General features: G+C 44.8%; 2 protein-coding genes across 4 annotated transcripts in view; one reads left to right on the top strand and one right to left on the bottom strand.

The window, feature by feature from the left end:
• Positions 1-19,925, bottom strand: part of adarb1b (adenosine deaminase RNA specific B1b) — a 162,702-nt gene that overhangs the window by 82,097 nt on the left and 60,680 nt on the right. For all 3 annotated transcript variants that reach the window (XM_066686135.1, XM_066686134.1, XM_066686133.1), the window contains exon 3: positions 19,249-19,310. The gene's annotated coding sequence lies outside the window, so the exon portion shown is untranslated. The remainder of the gene's footprint in view (positions 1-19,248; positions 19,311-19,925) is intronic.
• Positions 7,065-9,140, top strand: LOC136710446 (uncharacterized). The gene is made up of 2 exons (XM_066685945.1): positions 7,065-7,073; positions 8,628-9,140. The coding sequence occupies exons 1-2, from the start codon at positions 7,065-7,067 to the stop codon at positions 9,138-9,140; spliced, it is 522 nt and encodes a 173-aa protein (XP_066542042.1).

A 19,925-nucleotide genomic window follows, 5' to 3' on the forward strand; every position in this document is an offset into this window, starting at 1 on the left:
TCGTAAGTTGAATCACTCGTAAGTCAAGGTTTCACTGTACTATACAACCAAGGCCAAAGCTTCCTCTCTCTCTCATATATATTTCAAATACACTACAGTCTATACAACACAATACACCCTGCATTCCCTCAATGCTTCTACCTCACACTCTCCATTCTGCATGCAAGACATTATCAACAGATTGGCAGAATAATCAATTTCAGAGATATGCTCCATCATCTCTCTTTAAACACATCATCATTCCTGTAAGAGGCTCTAATCAATTCAGTGGGGGCTCCGGGGGGGTCAGCCATGCAGAACAGGCACAGCTGTGGCGGGGTAATTTGGAGCCCCGGCGGCACACTCCAGCGGGGCACAAGGCATTGTGGGTAGACTTTCAATGGCCTTCAATGACAACTGGTTCAGCTTGTGAGCAAGAAAACAAGTTCCAGCCTCACATCAGCGGGCTACAACACTGTCATTATGCAAACATGCTGCAAGAAGAACAATTCCACTTAGACAGTTAAGGCCCTTCTCAGCGCTGCGTGTTACGCCTTTCACAAATCACAACTCAAGAGTGTTTCAGAACGACGCTCACACAGCGCAGCACTTTCACATTCCCTGTTTCACACCGCTCCTGAAATCTCACCGTGTCTTCAGGGAGACTCCATGTCACTGATTCTAGGATTTTTACTTTACTTCTTCATTGATAATTCGGTAAATACTTCACTCGTAGTCGAGTTGTAGTCGTTTTTTTGTCTTGACCATTCCCAGTCTTAACTGTAGTGACGTGTAAATGTGAAAGGATCTAACCCTGATGCACACATTGCTACATTTATGTGGCTCCATCCAAATGGGTCCCCAAGTAGTGAACTATGTAGGTCAGCCACGCAAACCTCCTGAGTTACGAGGTTTTGAAATGTCTCTCGGTGGTTGTCATTTCGCTTGAGGTAGATGGCTGTTTACGTTCATCTTCGTCTGTGTCTCCCACTGCTCCACTGGTGCAAATGAGAGTCAGGCTGGGGTTGAGCAGATGGCCTCTTCGGGTCCGAAGGAGATGTAGAATTCTTCACCATTTTCTACAATGATTGGGTGGCCACGAGCATGCAGGCATTTTAGGATAGCCAGACATGTCCATGTCATTGGATTCTTCTGATCAGCCTTTATTTATTTATTTATTTATTTATCTTCCAAGGTAAAAAGTAATAATAAAAAATAATGAATTGACGTAATGAATTATTTTACTCGCAAATTCATATTTGTGGCCACTATTGCAGCCATTTTAGTCACAGCCATTTTAGCCATTAAGTCACTTGATTGTGCTGTTGTATTATGTTTAAATTAGTGTCGTAAAATACAATACATTGATTAGACCCTATGCCCGAAAACTCCTAACTACGCATTAGCCTCGTTCAGCAGAAAGAATTGGACTGTGTTAATTCCGATTTTAAATATCAATTTATAACATTTATAGATTGTGGAGCCAGTCTAAGTTAGAGGTCTGTAAACCCTTTTAATTAAAAGTGCAACATGCCCAAGACCTGCCACTGAATCTGAAATGTCCAGAAGTCCACGCATATCTGTCGCGCTCAATATGAACCATCACACACACACACACACACACATCAGGCTCCAAGCCCAAGCTCCCCATAAAAAATAAGTTAATAATAAATAAATAAGTAAATAAAACATGTCTCTCCTCAGTCTCTCTCTCTCTCTCTCTCATACACACACACATACACACACAAACTGACAGTCTCTCTCTGACCAGCCAGCTTCCAAATCACTCTCCAGGCATCAGCAGCAACAAAGCTGGGCATGAGGGCTCCATCTCTGCAGCTCCAACATCACAGCGCTCTCACACACTTGGACAGAACGGGGTTACACTGTGCCATAACAGACGCCAGAGGACCCAGCTGTCCCTCTGAGGGAGAGGAGAAGCAGGGTCTTGTGACAATGGCAAAAAGGGGTTGCTGTGGTCAGCACTCTTCAAAGGTCTCCCATTAATGTGTCTTTGCACTTGATGTTTTCCTGTGTGGCATCCAGCTCTGTTGAGTTGCACCATGCACACGTCATTCCTTCACACTATTGCATTGTAGTGTGGAATAAAAAATGATTACGTACCCTAACCCCAACCGTTCCTCACAATCTGTGCTTGGTGCACGGCCCGCAGTGCGCTCTCCAAAACGTTAAAGCACGTAATTCACTCAGAATCCCCCGCACCCTCAAACGTAGCCAACCGTCCAAGTACATCACCCAAGACCAGCTTATTTAGCTTTGCACTTGAGGCACACGGCTGAGAAATAGAAGCTAGAACCACAGGAATTAGCATAACGCTAACCATCACACACTTAGCTCTGATCACACTGAGCCGGTCAATAGTCTCACACAGTCCATCTTGTGTCCTTCTGGAGCAAAGGACTGACTAAAGTACAGCTCCATTATAAACAGATCCAGCTGAGCCCTATGTCATTCATATAAACGTCTCGTGCAGGCTCTGACATTCAGACTAAATGGAGCTCTCATTAATACATGTGCAACAGACATGTAAGCTCTCCTGTGATTTGTGCTGGACGTGCATCAGTACCGCAGACATCTTATTAAAGACACAGCAAACTTGATTACAAACTAAGACTGTGCTTTTCAATTCATTTTCTCAGGGGACTCTGAAGAACAGAGAAACTGTTTACTCACTGAATTCAAACAGAGGACTGGAGAATCCTTTTGACTCACACCGAGAGATAAGACGGGGGCAGGTCTCTCCTTTATTATCAGGCCACACACAAAGGAATAGTTTACTTCACTAAACACAGTACGTTCTCCTCATCAGTGCAGTATCATCACAGAAGGCAACATCAGTTACTTCACGAAGGCTTCTTTTCAGAGCTTTAGGAGCAAGGGTCTGTGATGAGCTGCTATTTAGAGTTCAATGGGAAATCCAGTGTAAAATGACTCAAAGACAACAATAGAAAACGTTTCTCTGTCAGTTGTCAGTTGTTTAGGAACGAGAGACTGGCACCCCGTTTCCATAAAATTGGATTTACCTGTAAGGTGTAATAAATACAAGGATGTGATTTGTTTATTCTCTTAGAGCTTCATTTACCTGAAGAATGTACAGAACTTGTATAGTCTTTTTTACAGACCAACTTCATTGGATTTTTAAACAAATGTAGAATTTGATTCCTGCAACACATTCCGAAGACATTGGGTCAGAAACAGGATTATCACGTTTTACACTTTGGGAACTGAAGGTATTAATTGGCGCAGTTTTGCAGGTGGAACATGTTCACAGTGGAACAGAATTGATCCATGGGTTTTATTTGAGTGACTCAGGTTGCATTTCTGAGGCAGTAGCACTGTGTTAAGAGACAATGTTTTTGGCAAAGTGCTCCAGAGACTGTGTGTTATTATCTCAGTAGAATGCAGTGGTTTCTGGCCTGGTCCAACACAGACTTGAGACTGCTATGGATTTTCAGGACATATTTTTAAACAGTGTTACGCACAGTAGACGATAAAATACCGACATTTCTGTTTAAGTGTTCTAAACGCTTTTGAACTGTTTGACAATACTCTCAAAGTTTGGCACAAAGTAGCGAGCCATGACCCGTCTTTGTTCACACAGATTTAACAGATTCAATTAGTGGAATATTTAAAAAAGAGTAGCTTTTATATTCTATAAACCTTTCACTCTTTCTGTGCCCTTCTCTCAAACTGTGGACTGTGCTTCAAGCATCAAGTCGCGGTGGGTCCAGAGCCTACCTGGAATCATTGGGAGCAAGGCAGGAATACACCCTGGAGGGGGCGCCAGTCCTTCACAGGGCAACACAAACACACACACACACACACACACACACACCCCTACGGACACTTTTGAGTTGCCAATCCACCTACCAACGTGTGTTTTTGGACTGTGGGAGGAAACCGGAGCACCCGGAGGAAACCCACACGGACACGGGGAGAACACACCAACTCCTCACAGACAGTCACACAGAGGAAACCTACGCAGACACAGGGAGAACACACCACACTCCTCACAGACAGTCACCCGGAGGAAACCCACGCAGACACAGGGAGAACACACCACACTCCTCACAGACAGTCACACAGAGGAAACCTACGCAGACACAGGGAGAACACACCACACTCCTCACAGACAGTCACCCGGAGGAAACCCACGCAGACACAGGGAGAACACACCACACTCCTCACAGACAGTCACCCGGAGGAAACCCACGCAGACACAGGGAGAACACACCACACTCCTCACAGACAGTCACCCGGAGGAAACCCACGCAGACACTGGGAGAACACACCACACTCCTCACAGACAGTCACCCGGAGGAAACCCACGCAGACACAGGGAGAACACACCACACTCCTCACAGACAGTCACCCGGAGGAAACCCACGCAGACACAGAGAGAACACACCACACTCCTCACAGACAGTCACCCGGAGGAAACCCACGCAGACACAGAGAGAACACACCACACTCCTCACAGACAGTCACACAGAGGAAACCTACGCAGACACAGGGAGAACACACCACACTCCTCACAGACAGTCACCCGGAGGAAACCCACGCAGACACAGGGAGAACACACCACACTCCTCACAGACAGTCACCCGGAGGAAACCCACGCAGACACAGAGAGAACACACCACACTCCTCACAGACAGTCACCCGGAGGAAACCTACGCAGACACAGGGAGAACACACCACACTCCTCACAGACAGTCACCCGGAGGAAACCCACACAGACACAGGGAGAACACACCACACTCCTCACAGACAGTCACCCGGAGGAAACCCACACAGACACAGGGAGAACACACCACACTCCTCACAGACAGTCACCCGGAGGAAACCCACACAGACACAGGGAGAACACACCACACTCCTCACAGACAGTCACCCGGAGGAAACCCACACAGACACAGAGAGAACACACCACACTTCTCACAGACAGTCACCCGGAGGAAACCCACACAGACACAGAGAGAACACACCACACTCCTCACAGTCAGTCACCCGGAGGAAACCCACACAGACACAGGGAGAACACACCACACTCCTCACAGACAGTCACCCGGAGGAAACCCACACAGACACAGGGAGAACACACCACACTCCTCACAGACAGTCACCCGGAGGAAACCCACACAGACACAGGGAGAACACACCCCTCTCCTCACAGACAGTCACCCGGAGGAAACCCACACAGACACAGGGAGAACACACCACACTCCTCACAGACAGTCACCCGGAGGAAACCCACACAGACACAGAGAGAACACACCACACTCCTCACAGACAGTCACCCGGAGGAAACCCACACAGACACAGGGAGAACACACCACACTCCTCACAGACAGTCACCCGGAGGAAACCCACACAGACACAGGGAGAACACACCACACTCCTCACAGACAGTCACCCGGAGGAAACCCACGCAGACACAGAGAGAACACACCACACTCCTCACAGACAGTCACCCGGAGGAAACCCACACAGACACAGGGAGAACACACCACACTCCTCACAGACAGTCACCCGGAGGAAACCCACACAGACACAGGGAGAACACACCACACTCCTCACAGACAGTCACCCGGAGGAAACCCACGCAGACACAGGGAGAACACACCACACTCCTCACAGACAGTCACCCGGAGGAAACCCACACAGACACAGGGAGAACACACCACACTCCTCACAGACAGTCACCCGGAGGAAACCCACACAGACACAGAGAGAACACACCACACTTCTCACAGACAGTCACCCGGAGGAAACCCACACAGACACAGGGAGAACACACCACACTCCTCACAGACAGTCACCCGGAGGAAACCCACACAGACACAGAGAGAACACACCACACTCCTCACAGACAGTCACCCGGAGGAAACCCACACAGACACAGGGAGAACACACCACACTCCTCACAGACAGTCACCCGGAGGAAACCCACACAGACACAGGGAGAACACACCACACTCCTCACAGACAGTCACCCGGAGGAAACCCACACAGACACAGGGAGAACACACCACACTCCTCACAGACAGTCACCCGGAGGAAACCCACACAGACACAGGCAGAACACACCACACTCCTCACAGACAGTCACCCGGAGGAAACCCACACAGACACAGGGAGAACACACCACACTCCTCACAGGCAGTCACCCGGAGGAAACCCACACAGACACAGGGAGAACACACCACACTCCTCACAGACAGTCACCCGGAGCGGGAATCGAACCCACAACCTCCAGGCCCCTGGAGCTGTGTGACTGCGACACCTACACCGTGCCACCCGTTGTACATTCAGTTCATTTCATTAAAAGTGAACTAGAAATCAGTGCACTGTGCAGAGGTACGCTTTTCTGCTATGAGCTAATGACAACATCTAAAATCCTTCTGTGTTGGTGAGTGGTCAAAGCAGCTGGACACGATGCTGTAAACAAGAGTGTTACGTTAAAGAAATGTGAGAAAATAAAGAGGGTTTAAGGCACATTTCAATAGGAATATGAGCTAAATTTTGTTTGCCTTCTCGTTTTAAACACAAAAGCAGGTTTCCGGTGTCGGAGCGTAGAAATTAAAGCTCTATGTCATATCAGGGATAATTAAACAGCTGGAGAGCTAGAGACTGTTACCAAGACTCTGTCTCCAAGGTGTTTATTTCAGCAAGCTCAGGCTTCCATGTTATCAATAAAATGGCATGAATTGTTAATAACAGTTCATAAAAAATGAATGGCATGTGTGTTTGAAATACTCCTTCGTGAACAGGAAAAAAAGCTGAAAAAAAACACATGCCTAGGGCTCTGGCTCTGACTGTGGCTCTCTCCCTCTCTGTCTTTCTCTGTCTCTCTCTCAGTTGGCCGTATACACGGCGGCTGATGTAATAAATCATAAATGTGTTCCTCTGTTCGCCACAACGGAGCACGAAGCCGGCAAAGACAAACAAACTGCGGAAAAAGAACAGGAGCTTTAGGTGAGAGCATTATTTGACGTGAATAGACAGTGAGGTCATGTTCCTCTTGTTTATTGGTCAGTGGTGCGATTGGCTGGGAAGCTAGCATGGAGCAAGTAAGCAGCTAATCCTCTTAACGGAGGAGCCGTCCAGCCTCCAGCACTGCTCCCTTCACCTGCCTCCTCCACAGAAGTACACACTCCCTAGTGCACTACACACAGTGCTGCCACAAATAGGGAACGGAGAGAGAGAGAGAGAGAGAGAGAGAGAGAGAGAGAGAGATAGAGAGAGATCATTAAAACACTCTGATAATAGGTGCTCCACATATATACGTTGATTTCTTTAGGGAATGAGATGAGAAACTTAAAGGATAATAGCCGTAGGGAATAAAACCTTGACAGAGGAGAAAAATCACAGAATCTTTGCAGAATCAGGTCGGTGAAAGCCATCGTTATTCGAGAGTAAATAGATGGTCATTCACTAACAGCATATGTTCACTCTCCTTGGTACAGGTTCAGCCGTAAATAAACACATAAATAAATAAAATGAAATAAAGAATCTAGGGAGGAACCAACATGGATTTGTGGGCACATTTTTTGCATCATCACTGTCCAATGAGTACATTTTACTGGTGAGTAGTTCCTTGTAGAAGTGCTTCCCAGCATTATATCCCACATAGAAAAATCATTACCATCTTTCCTTGTTTTAAATATAGTGTAGTTAATTAGTTGCTAATGTCCTGTTTGTGTGGCTTTTTCTCCTATATTTTTGGAACTAACTGTGTATTGAAATGAGTGTAATTTACACATTAGTGCCACTTTGATTATTACTTCAATTACTGCAACTTTAGATGAAACTAAAAATCCTTCTGAAGCTATGCACATGTTTTTCTTTTCTGCTTTTGGCACATGCTTTAATCCAGAAGAACTTAATCATGTTCCAAATTAGATTTGAAGTAGATTGGATAAGAATTGCTAAAAGAGTTTTACTTTGCTAAAAGAGTTTGTTTGGAGTTTTCTCCCTGAGCTGGGAATAGAACCCAAAGTGTATTGAAAGCACTGGGTAAATCCTATTATTAATAGCTTTAACCTTCAGTACTAGTCGGTCCATAGCTGATGAGCAGCTCACCAGACGTGGGGCAGTCATCACAGTTTCATTTGCCCCAAGAAACTCACACAAGCAGATAATGGTGTCTACTGTGTTAGGAAGCTTTAGTAAAGCAGAGCCCCGAACAAGGCAGTTATGGCATTGGTTGTGTTCTATCTGAAAGTCTTTTCATGCTGTCTCGACAAGAGAGAGATGGTATCTGAGGGTCTCTCTGCATCTGAGCCAGCACGTTCAGCCGCCTGAAAGGAAATACAGACGCATCAGAAAAAGCAGAAGTGTTCACAGATATGAGTGTGCGATGGAAGGGTTGGACGACAGAATCGATTTCATACTAAGCAGATTATCCTTGTGTTTTAGAAGCTCCAGTGCGGTTGCAGGGCAAAGCACCAGTGCTTACAGGATTCCAAACTCTTCCCTTAACCATTCAGACCATCCTTCAACGGATATCATTATCAGTGCTTGCTTCTTATAAATTCCCCTGCCACACAAACTCAGTGGAGGCTTCTTAAGTTTAACTGACTGTGTTTGAAACAGAGAAAACAGCTACGTGATCCTGCATCAAGAACAAGAAGAAGAAGAAGAGCAAAAAGAAGAACAACCACAAGAAGAAGAAGAAGAAGAAGAAGAAGGACAAGAACAACAAAAAGAACATCAAAAAGAACAAAAAGAAGAAGAACGTCAAGAAGATGTACAAGAGGAACAAGAAGAAAGAGAAGAAAAAGAAGAACAAAAAGAAGAGGAACAAAAAGAAGGACAAGCACAACATAAAGAACATCAAAAAGAACAAAAAGAAGAACAAGAACAACAAAAAGAAGGACATCAAGAAGAAGTACAAGAGGAACAAGAGGAAGAAGAAAATCAAGAAGAACAAAAAAATGAACAAAAACAACATCAAGAAGAACAAAAAGAAGATGAACAAGAGGAACAACAAGAAGAAGAAGAAGAACAACAAAGAACATCAAAAAGAACAAAAAGAAGAACAAGAACAACAAAAAGAAGAACATCAAGAAGAAGAACAAGAGGAACAAGAAGAAGAAGAAGAAGACAAAGACAAAGAAGACGAAGGCACAAATTAGTTCCACAATTGGTTACATATTTTTCAACAAAATAAAATCTGCTGTAAAATTATTTTAAAAAGAATTCTTCCTACTCTTGCTAGGTTTCCAAAAATCACAAAACGCTACTAAGCTGGGAAGGAACTGTTAGTCGTCTTCCGCCAAGACATGTGAAGCCAACCACCACTTCGGTTTGAACTGCTGCCAACATACTTCTGAACTGCTCCAAATGCTGGTAGAACACTAAAAGCCCAGCTCTGTTATGTTAGCTTTCAGAAGCCCGCACTGGATAGTACTGTGCTAAATAACGAGGAGAGGGAGGGCCAGCCAACCCACTGAGAGAGAGAGCGACGCCAGTTAGGCTCTTTGTCGCCTGGCCTTTCAGGTACCACTGGTTTGAAAAAAAAAAATTAAAACAGTAGTGCTTTTTAAAAATATAGTACAACACAGAACCCCTGAGAGTGTGACCTCACATGCCACACATTTAGCCTTCTTTATCGTGGAAACCAGTTTCATTTAGTTCTAGTGTAAAAACAATTATAAATAAATAAATAAAAACAGTACCCCATTTCAACAATCAGCAGCAGCACAGCTTAGGTTTCCCATTTCACCTCCAACTCAGCCCCCTCCCCATCTCTCTATTAAATGCAGCTACATGGGATGCGTGGTTAAGGATTGTTAGTGGTTTCACTATGTGCTGCTCGTTTGAAAGAGACTGCAGCTTTAGCATATGCTCGGAGTGAGGAGCATAAGGGGGGAAATGTGTAAATGCTAGCCTGATGTTGATAAGCTGCTGGAGCTCTGTTATTAGTGCTGTGGGTTGCCATGGTGTGTAGGAGGTGGTGTTTTAAAAAAAAAAATAATAAAAAAAAAAAAAAAAAAAAAAAAAAAAACACTATGCGTGTCAGGCTGCCAGTGAAAACAGCCTGGCAGTCTGGGACTGGCACCCCTCCCTTCATCTTTTGTCAATTAGTGTGCACCAGTGAGGAGGAGACGGAGTGTGACGGGGGACAGTCAGAAGCAGGCTGTTGCTGAAAAGCGCTCTCCCTCTGAGACATGAAGCAAGGAAAGTGTCTCTTGTAACACTCCAGTGTTAGGAATGGACTGTTCTCAGGTCAATGTTTGGTTACACTGCCATTGGTCAGAGGTTACACAGCTCCAGGGACCTGGAGGTTGTGGGCTCTAGTCCAGTTCCGGGTGACTGTCTGTGAGGAGTGTGGTGTGTTCTCCCTGTGTCTGCGTGGGTTTCCTCCGGGTGACTGTCTGTGAGGAGTGTGGTGTGTTCTCCCTGTGTCTGCATGGGTTTCCTCCGGGTGACTGTCTGTGAGGAGTGTGGTGTGTTCTCCCTGTGTCTGCATGGGTTTCCTCCGGGTGACTGTCTGTGAGGAGTGTGGTGTGTTCTCCCTGTGTCTGCATGGGTTTCCTCCGGGTGACTGTCTGTGAGGAGTGTGGTGCGTTCTCTCTGTGTCTGCGTGGGTTTCCTCCGGGTGACTGTCTGTGAGGAGTGTGGTGTGTTCTCCCTGTGTCTGCGTGGGTTTCCTCCGGGTGACTGTCTGTGAGGAGTGTGGTGTGTTCTCCCTGTGTCTGTGTGGGTTTCCTCCGGGTGACTGTCTGTGAGGAGTGTGGTGTGTTCTGCCTGTGTCTGTGTGGGTTTCCTCCGGGTGACTGTCTGTGAGGAGTGTGGTGTGTTCTCCCTGCGTCTGTGTGGGTTTCCTCCGGGTGCTCCGGTTACCTCCCACGCTCCAAAAACACACGTAGGTTGGTGGATTGGCGACTCAAACATGTCCATAAGTGTGAGTGAATGTGTGAGTGTGTGTCGCCCTGTGAAGGACTGGCGCCCCCCCCATGGTGTGTTCCTGCCTTGCGCCCAAAGATTCCGGGTACACTTCGGACCCACCGCAGCCCTGAATTGGAAAGGCGGTTACAGACAATGAATGAAGGGTCAGAGGTTAAGGTGCCATTAGGGAGGTTAATTCATGCTACACAAGCATCCACTATCAGTGAGGGACTATGAAGGAATACAGAACCCACTGCCTAATCCAGTCAGCAAGAATTACCACTCTTGTTTTATTCATTTTCTTGAGTCTCTCCCATAATGGCTGTACTATCTATAGAAGGAAATGGGGGTCAGAATTAGAAATGACACATTTGCTCTTCAGACGCTGACACTAATATTGAAGCCTTCTGCACTGGCACACTTTCATGGTTCATTACATGAATAGCCCTCGATCATATGGTAAGGCTTAAGAAACAAGACTCAACATAAACACACACACACACACACACACTATACATGCATCTCCATCCCAGTTTAGCTATAGGGTTATGGTTGTGAACACATTTCTGTCCTCCTCATTCAAATATACAGGAGCCTCATCGTGTGTCAATTATCTAGGACTTTAGTCTATTTACAACCACAAAAAACACAAACATACAAACAAGAAAAAAAAGAACTACTTCACAATCTGCCAGCTATGAACCGAACTTAAACTCATGTAAACATTAGTTTCCACATGGCTGCATGTATCACATGACCGATCCTGAGATATCTGTAACAAAACTGGACATTTGTTTTTCCTCCAATCCAAAACAGATAAACAATGTTTCAGGAACATCTTTTTTCTTTTCATCATAACAGAAATTCATATATTCATTCATTATCTGTAACCCTTATCCAGTTCAGGGTGGTGGTGGGTCCAGAGCCTACCTGGAATCATTGGGTGCAAGGCAGAAATACACCCTGGAGGGGGCGCCAGTCCTTCACAGGGCTACACACACTCACACACACCGGGAAGGCACATGAACAATGTAAAACTGATAAAGAACTGCTAAGAAATTAGTTCTTCTCATGTTTGTTTTTTAAAAAAACACATTACTAATTATTAGTTTATTTTCTCAGAAATGAGTGACAGGTTTAAAGAGTTTCACATCTATTTCATTTCCCAATGTTTTTAACAAAATGAAAAACATTTAAGTTCAGGGGTCATTCTCAAAGGACACACCTGAGTCACACGTGAAGAAACAGAACAGATCTGAGCCACTTTTATGTGACGTGTGAAGCCTAAGAGATATTTGTCCCAGCCGAATGCGACAGATCAGGTTTTTTCATTGTAGGTAAAGATTCAGCCAAGTGGACATTTTCAAGTGGACATAATATTTTGTGTGATGTCTGTTTATAAATTCATTCATTTCTGTTTAGATGTGTCCCTTGTGCACCAACAAATATACAGTAATATAGATGTCCTGTGATATGATTTTATTTATTTAGTTTTTGCCATATTGCCCACCTGGAATGAGTGCTAGCTCTCTTGGTGAGGGCGAGAGAGCGAGAGAGAGCGAGAGAACAAGAGAGAGAGAGAGCGAGAGAAGAGAGAGAGAGCGAGCAAGAGAGCGAGAGAAGAGAGAGAGAGAGAGCAAGAGAGCGAGAGAGTGAGAGAGCGAGAGAACAAGAGAGAGCGAGAGCGAGAGAGAGAAAGTGAGAGAGAGAGAGCGAGAGAGAGAGCGAGAGAAGAGAGAGAGAGAGAGCGAGAGAAGAGAGAGAGAGAGAACAAGAGAGAGCGAGAGAAGAGAGAGAGCGAGCAAGAGAACAAGAGAGAGCAAGAGCGAGAGAGAGAAAGTGAGCGAGAGAGAGCGAGAAAGTGAGAGAGAAAGTGAGAGAGAGAAAGTGAGAGCGAGAGAACAAGAGAGAGAGAGCGAGAGAATGAGAGCGAGAGCGAGCGAGAGAACAAGAGAGAGAGCGAGCGAGAGGCATGACTCCGCAGAAGACTGAGAAAGTGCTTTCCTTGCATTGCTGCCTCCTCCTCCTCAGCCTGTGAGTTAGAAAAAGCGCTGTGTGGCCCCCTGTGTCTGCTGGCTCCACACTAACTCTCCCCTGCTCTCCTAAGGGCCTCTCTAGGTCTCTGAGTATCACTTTCTGTAGAAGCCATGAAGCAACTTTGTATTCGATGGCTCAGCAGTGCCGCTTCTTCCAAAGACGCCGGCCCATTCTCTGCTGCCTCCAGAGAAAAGTGTGGGGAGTCAGAGAGAGAACACAATCCTCCCCATACAGCTGTGTCCATTACGGCCTGAAACGTCAAAGCTGATCCTACATCTCACTTACAGTGTTTAATATACAAAAGGCAGCCATCTACGGTCGTGAACGTGTGTTAATAACACGTGAAAAAATCAAAACAGTGAGAATAAGGAGCTGTGCTTTCCATAGCCATGGTGAGAGGGAGTGGGAGCGAGCCTGAGCACATTACCAGCTTATTTTTACATTATTACATCAGATCAGCACAGAAAATGTGTCCTCGGTTCAACAGTGATCATAGCAACCTGAGATACACTGCTGCTGTGTGGGTACCAGAGCAGGCCACACACAATAAACTAAAAATACCACACTGAGCTCCATCCAGAACAATCCTCATGCATTTCATTTCCAGTAGAAATCATCAATTAGATTCAAGGCATTCCGTTTTTATTAGCGTGAGGTCGAATAACAAAATCCAGTGTAAAATAACAGACGGTAATATCAATAACCAAATATAATGTGTGTATGCACTAACCTTCCAGAAGTCTGGGCTCAGGGGTGGCCAGTCAACAACAGCAGATTTTCTACATGAGATATATGGCCTTTTAGGCTTTGAGTCAATGGTATGTCCCCATAGTTATCGAATGTGTCTTCTCTAGTGTGTCATTATCATCTTCCCGACAATCCCCACGGACTCTAGCGGAGGTGAAGCTGAAGTACTGCGCACGGAAGAATGCAAACAAGGCATTGTTTAAGGGGTTTTACTGTAATTGCATTCACAGACATGCACTGTTTTAAGTCTCTGTAAGAACTTTGACTTTGCTTCCAGACTTTTAACTGGGTTTAAACACAGCGCAACTCTAAAACAACAGTGTAAATGTAATTAAAAACCTGAACCGCCTCCAGAGCATGAACATGTTCCCTAGAAGTCAGCCTCTGTATGATCTGAACCGCAGGCTCCACGGGAACATGAGGAAAATGGCTGCGTTTTTCTCCGGAGCCCCAGAAACCTCCAAATAGTCCTCACTTAATCCCCATCTGTTCTCTACACAGCAGCGTGGCCATGGCAGGTTCTGGCACAGTATACTTGTCTCTCTCTCTCTCTCTCTCTCTCTCTCACACACACACACACACACACACACAGGCCTGTCCACTACAGCCTAGTAGCTCCTAGCAGAGTGCTGACCCACATGTGTAGTGTTGCCTGACCAGTGCCTGGGCTCAACAGGAGCTTCCTGGGAAATATCATCTTTATCTGGGAAAGAGAAGGCCACCGTGTCCCGGCCAATGAGGGATTCCAGACAGGGAACGGACCACGCTAGCACGGCCTCTCAATATTTCCATATTTACACTAAAGTAAAGCAAAGCAAACAGCCACAGGGGGTCTTCTTTACGTCCTGAGGGAACACCCACTGCTTTGTTTAGTTCAGAACAGAGTGGACAGGTTTTCACGCCTGTGAATGAAGTCATTATTGTAGCTGCAGGAACGTTTACAATTGAGAAAAAAGGCAATGTAATGGGGCTGAGGGATCTGTGTTGGGAAAAAGATGTCACCAAACCGTGCTGGAGTAAGGATTTCCAGGACTGGAATTACACATCCATGCCCTGAGACGCCTGCTCAAATCTTCCTAGTTCAGTACTTACTGCCTTCATAAGTTATTCTTATTCCGGGAAGCTCTCCGCAGTGTTTCCTGACAGGAAAGCAAAGCACCATCTCATTGACCTGTTTTTGTTTGATTTTCTTCCTGTTGACTCACTCGATCCTGTCAGAAAGTCTGTATTTGAAGAGAAAAGAGCACAAAATGCTGTTCTACTCTCTCACAGAAGAAACAATTAAGTGTTAGCACACTGACTTCATGTGAAACACCAAGATCTTCTTCTATACAAATTCATAAAGACCTTTATAGGAAAGACCTACACACACACACACATTAAACATATGACAATACTGTCAACGTTATTAAATTATAAAATGTTTTTTTATAAAAAAAAAGTTAACTACATTCAGAAAGTAATAGAGATTCGGATTAAGCTCCTGTCTTTTTTTGTTTGTTTGTCCTCGGCTCAGTCCTTTAACAGCTGTGATTTGTAATTTAGTAATTGCAGGCCTTGATTTGAGTTAGATAGCTATTAATTATGCAGCCGTAATCGCTCCTGCTGTACGGATTCCTGCTCCGCACTTCACAGTAGAAATATAAAAACAAGGATGTATCGCTGAAAAGAGAAAGGAGACTGAAATCTCTCTGTAGCGAGGGCTGAGAGCCGGCTGTTAAATGATCAGAGCTGACAGGGGTCTCAGTGAGGGGCTGTGTTATGAACCACCCTCAAAAAGTCAGACAATCCCATATGGCAACCTGACCTATCTTTTAGTTAGCCATAGCTAGCTAAGCTATACTAGCTAGTCTACATGTCCAGGGAAAACAGTTAACAGAGGTTAGTTCATAGCATCAACTCTCTCTACATGATGCGAGGGACGTGAGCATCAGCTCTATACTGGGTACGTTACTCCAGGTCGGGAGCAACAGGGAGGGGTCAACTTACCCGTGGTCAATTCTGCTTCAACAGCAGCATTTTCCCGACGCTGTAGTCGACCGACGCCCGTCCTTAGGCAGTTCAGTTTAGTTTTTCTAGGTTTTTAATTGGTGGAGGAATATAACAAAACGCGTACACGACGCTCATCAGAGGAGGATTCACTCATGACACTGGAGAGGGGATAACCGTCCGCACGCCACAGAAATCCAGTCCCCCGCCATAATGCGAAGCGACCACTTTATTGGTCACAGGTAAGTGACGTCATCTGTGCTCCATTTGAAAGTCAGTGGCTGTCCCTCACCATGTGACCTACTTCCTAACAGCGGGTCGGGCGGTCCCGCCGTGGTCTGTATCCTGTGCCCTGAGAGGAGCAGGCCTGTGGATCCACTGCATGTTGACTTTTAAAACCCCAACATTACAATTAAACTGCGGGTGAATTAGAATCTTACTCCACAGTTTCGTGTGGATGAATAAGACAGCAGATGAAAGTAAACAGCCTGTCTTTAATGTGCAAAATCAAAGGCTTAAACACTCACAGATGTGTAGCACGCTGAGTAACACTTCCAACCAACACCAAAGATCGGGAGTCTCACCTGCGGCAAACACTTTATAAAACTCCAATTTATAAATATACATCGGCAGATATGTACAGGTGTAATATCAGATATCGCCATCGGTCCAGAACTCTCATATCAGACACTGCCTAATAATAATAATAATAATAATAATAATAATATACATGCCATAGTGTTTAGCACGAAGCTAAACTGACCTCACCTCCATAGAAACAACGCAGAGGTCTGTACACTCACTTGAATGAATGATGAGAACGGCTGTTTACCAAATCTCTCTAAGATACTAATGCTGCTCTGTATCAGAAAGTGTATTTTAAATAAGTCCCAAGCATCAAAGCGCTACAAATCCCCTAAAGAAACTGAAATCCTCTTCACACACAGAGCTGCAGCACACCATTCCCCAGGAATTCATTAAGCCAAACAGTGCGTCAACACTGGGACTATAGAGCAAGTCAAACAAGACCTATACAGAAATACAGCAGAGGAAATTCATTCAAACCTACAGCTCTACCGAGTAAAAAAAACCCAACCCTGCTTTTTTCTCCTTTTTTTAAACTTCAGCTACTGCAAGCAGAAAAGAAAAAAGATTACTGTATAACACCACAGGTCCTGCTCCACGAGCTCGTTCCTCTGTTGTTGTGAGTGTGAGACGGAGTATAAATGTGATCGAGTGACACTTACTGTAACCTGACCTCCCTCTACCACTGTAATGAATTTTGAAAGAAATAAAATCAAACCCTCTGTAGCTGCAGAAGTCAGCGGTGCTGTGGCAGACCTCCACAACCTTGAACTTCTTTGATAATGATCATAAACAATAGCTATTAACTATGTAATTGCCTTTTTTGTTCATTACAAGCAACTGCTGACCTGTGACCTAAAGTGGTCAACAAATCTATTTTGTTCCTATGTTAAATAAATAATAAATTAGTTTAAATGTTACCAAACCACAACAAACAAACAAGAAAATACTTACCTCTGCCCACCGTCAAATAAAGAGACAATCCTCATCCTACCCTCCCTCCAGAACGTCAATTAAACAAACACTACTCGCTGCTGGCCTCGTCATTCATTTTCATTTTTCTAAACTCAACCGATGAAACTGCACCCATTAGCTGCTGTGTTCATACGCTGTAAAAACTAGATCCTGTGGAAAATAACTCCAGCCGACAGCTGCAATTAACTCAAACACTCGCAATCATGTGATTTTATAATAATTGTAACAGACCTAGCTGTGGGAAATGTCTTCATATGAAGAGATAAAATACAGACGATCGATCTTAAAATAAGAAAAATACCTAGACACAGAGAGAGAGAGAGAGATAGAGAGAGAGAGAGAGAGAGAGAGAGACAGAGAAAAGAAAGAGAAAGCGAAAGAAAGAGAAACAGAGAAAGAGAGAGAGAGAGAGAGAGAGAGAGAGAGAGAGAGAGAAACAGAGCGAGAGACAGACAGAGAAAGAGAAAGAAAGAGAGAGAGAGAGAAAGAAAGAGAAAGAGACAGAGAAACAGAGAGAGAATAAGAGTGTGTTTGGCTTAATAGCTAGTTGACATTCGGCCCAAATTAATTCATTAGAGACTGTGCAATGGTAAAATTCCTCGTCATTTGCTGTTGCTTGAAACAGGTCAAAGACCCTGTGTCAGTAAATGGGTAAGAAAATGTCTCGGTCCAGTATCCTAGGCTTTCTCTCTGCGGGCATTTTTTTAGACAAAGAATAGACCTCCAAACGTTGAAAAACATGAAGCGGAATGAGGATAGTGCTCTATTCCTGCTCCATAGATGGGTAATATTGATATATTTTGCTGTAGATGGAGCTGATTGGGAGAGTGGTAACTGAGAGGAAGTAAACAGAGAGTAAAAGTGCTACAAAACTAAACAACTAAGAGTAAAAAATGAGTTTCTTTGGTATAATACCATTCCACCTTAAAAGTGGAGCTTCTGAACGTAAACAAACCAGAGAACAGTGTTTCCCCACAACTGCAGATGTTGCTTTTAATTAGTGAACTCCTAGCACCTGACGGGCTTTCCAGTGTGATTTGGTTACACTCTAAAAATACAATTCTAACCACTACACACAGAAATAATCACGTACTGGTGGAACATCTTCACCATTTTTGCTGCTGGGTGAGCGGGGCATTTCAGCCACTCTAACATGCACAATGGAGGCAGTGGTCAGATAGATACCTCAGCTGCAGGTGCAGTATTTTAGGTTCATGTGGTTCACAGGAGGATACATTTAAACAGCATTACTTCACTTCAACAAACTTAGTAAAATGCAGAAAATATGCACTACTTTTGACTTCTCAGAATAACTCCTTAAATAAACAATCTCTGTGATGAATCTGGACACTTTTACTCAAATCACCACCCCATTACTAGGCCTCGACTCTCTATACATAACTCCTCAGGCAAAAGGAAAAGTGTGTGTGGACTCATGGAACAGGGCTGTGTCACACATCTATCCCCCTGAAGCACGGGTCGATAGGAATGACGCAGGGATGCAGCAGGGGGTGATGGAAACTATCTCATCACACCTAGACACAAAAACAACCATAACACATCACAATCTCAGTGCCACACACACACCACCAGCCTGACCCTCACTCTAACCCTACATAACCCAACATATGACATGTGTATGTGCTCCCTATTCACATATCTTCATGGTGGACATGTTGATGTCAAGATCTTAATATAAAGATAAAAATATAACATGTAATATGCATTAAACATTGTGTTATTTCGTTTATTACTGTAACTATTAATGCATTAATAGCAGTGGCATTCCTCTTTCCTTTAGGGCAGTTACAGGAGCTGTGTTTAATGTCACCAACACTGCTGCTCAGAACTTCCCAGAATGTACGTCAATGGAAAGTTTGAATGATTTTTTTTTTTCTTTCCCCAGGCGGGGAACAGCACGCTCCCCTGAAGCTTGTTATATGTCCAGTCCCAGTCCAATAAAGAATGGCCATTTCTATCACAATTTCACTGGTAGCAAACAGAATGTGTTAAACTTACTTTGAGAAAGTGTAGCCCCTTCGAAGAGTGCCTCAAAGGAGTTCTCACAAGCAATAGGCTACCTGCAAAATAAAGGAACAAACAAATACATAAATACAATAGATTATCAAAAGTATGACCTTTGGGAATGTTCTTCAGTGTCCAGCATACTTGCAAATCCAATTTCAGACCAATAAAAGTTTAATCCCACTCCCTGGAGGGTAGCAGTACCAGTTATAAAGGCTGACAGTAGGTCAACGGACGATAGAACTTCTACAAAGTAATCAAACTTGAAGAACTGCATTATTATTTTTCCTTTCACTTTCAATTACATTAAACTCCTGGAGGTTGTGGGTTCGATTCCCGCTCCGGGTGACTGTCTGTGAGGAGTGTGGTGTGTTCTCTCTGTGTCTGCGTGGGTTTCCTCCGGGTGACTGTCTGTGAGGAGTGTGGTGTGTTCTCCCCGTGTCTGCGTGGGTTTCCTCCGGGTGACTGTCTGTGAGGAGTGTGGTGTGTTCTCCCCGTGTCTGCGTGGGTTTCCTCCGGGTGACTGTCTGTGAGGAGTGTGGTGTGTTCTCCCCGTGTCTGCGTGGGTTTCCTCCGGGTGACTGTCTGTGAGGAGTGTGGTGTGTTCTCCCCGTGTCTGCGTGGGTTTCCTCCGGGTGACTGTCTGTGAGGAGTGTGGTGTGTTCTCCCCG

The sequence above is a fragment of the Hoplias malabaricus genome, chromosome 12 (assembly GCF_029633855.1).
Source record: "Hoplias malabaricus isolate fHopMal1 chromosome 12, fHopMal1.hap1, whole genome shotgun sequence".
NCBI lineage: Eukaryota > Metazoa > Chordata > Actinopteri > Characiformes > Erythrinidae > Hoplias > Hoplias malabaricus.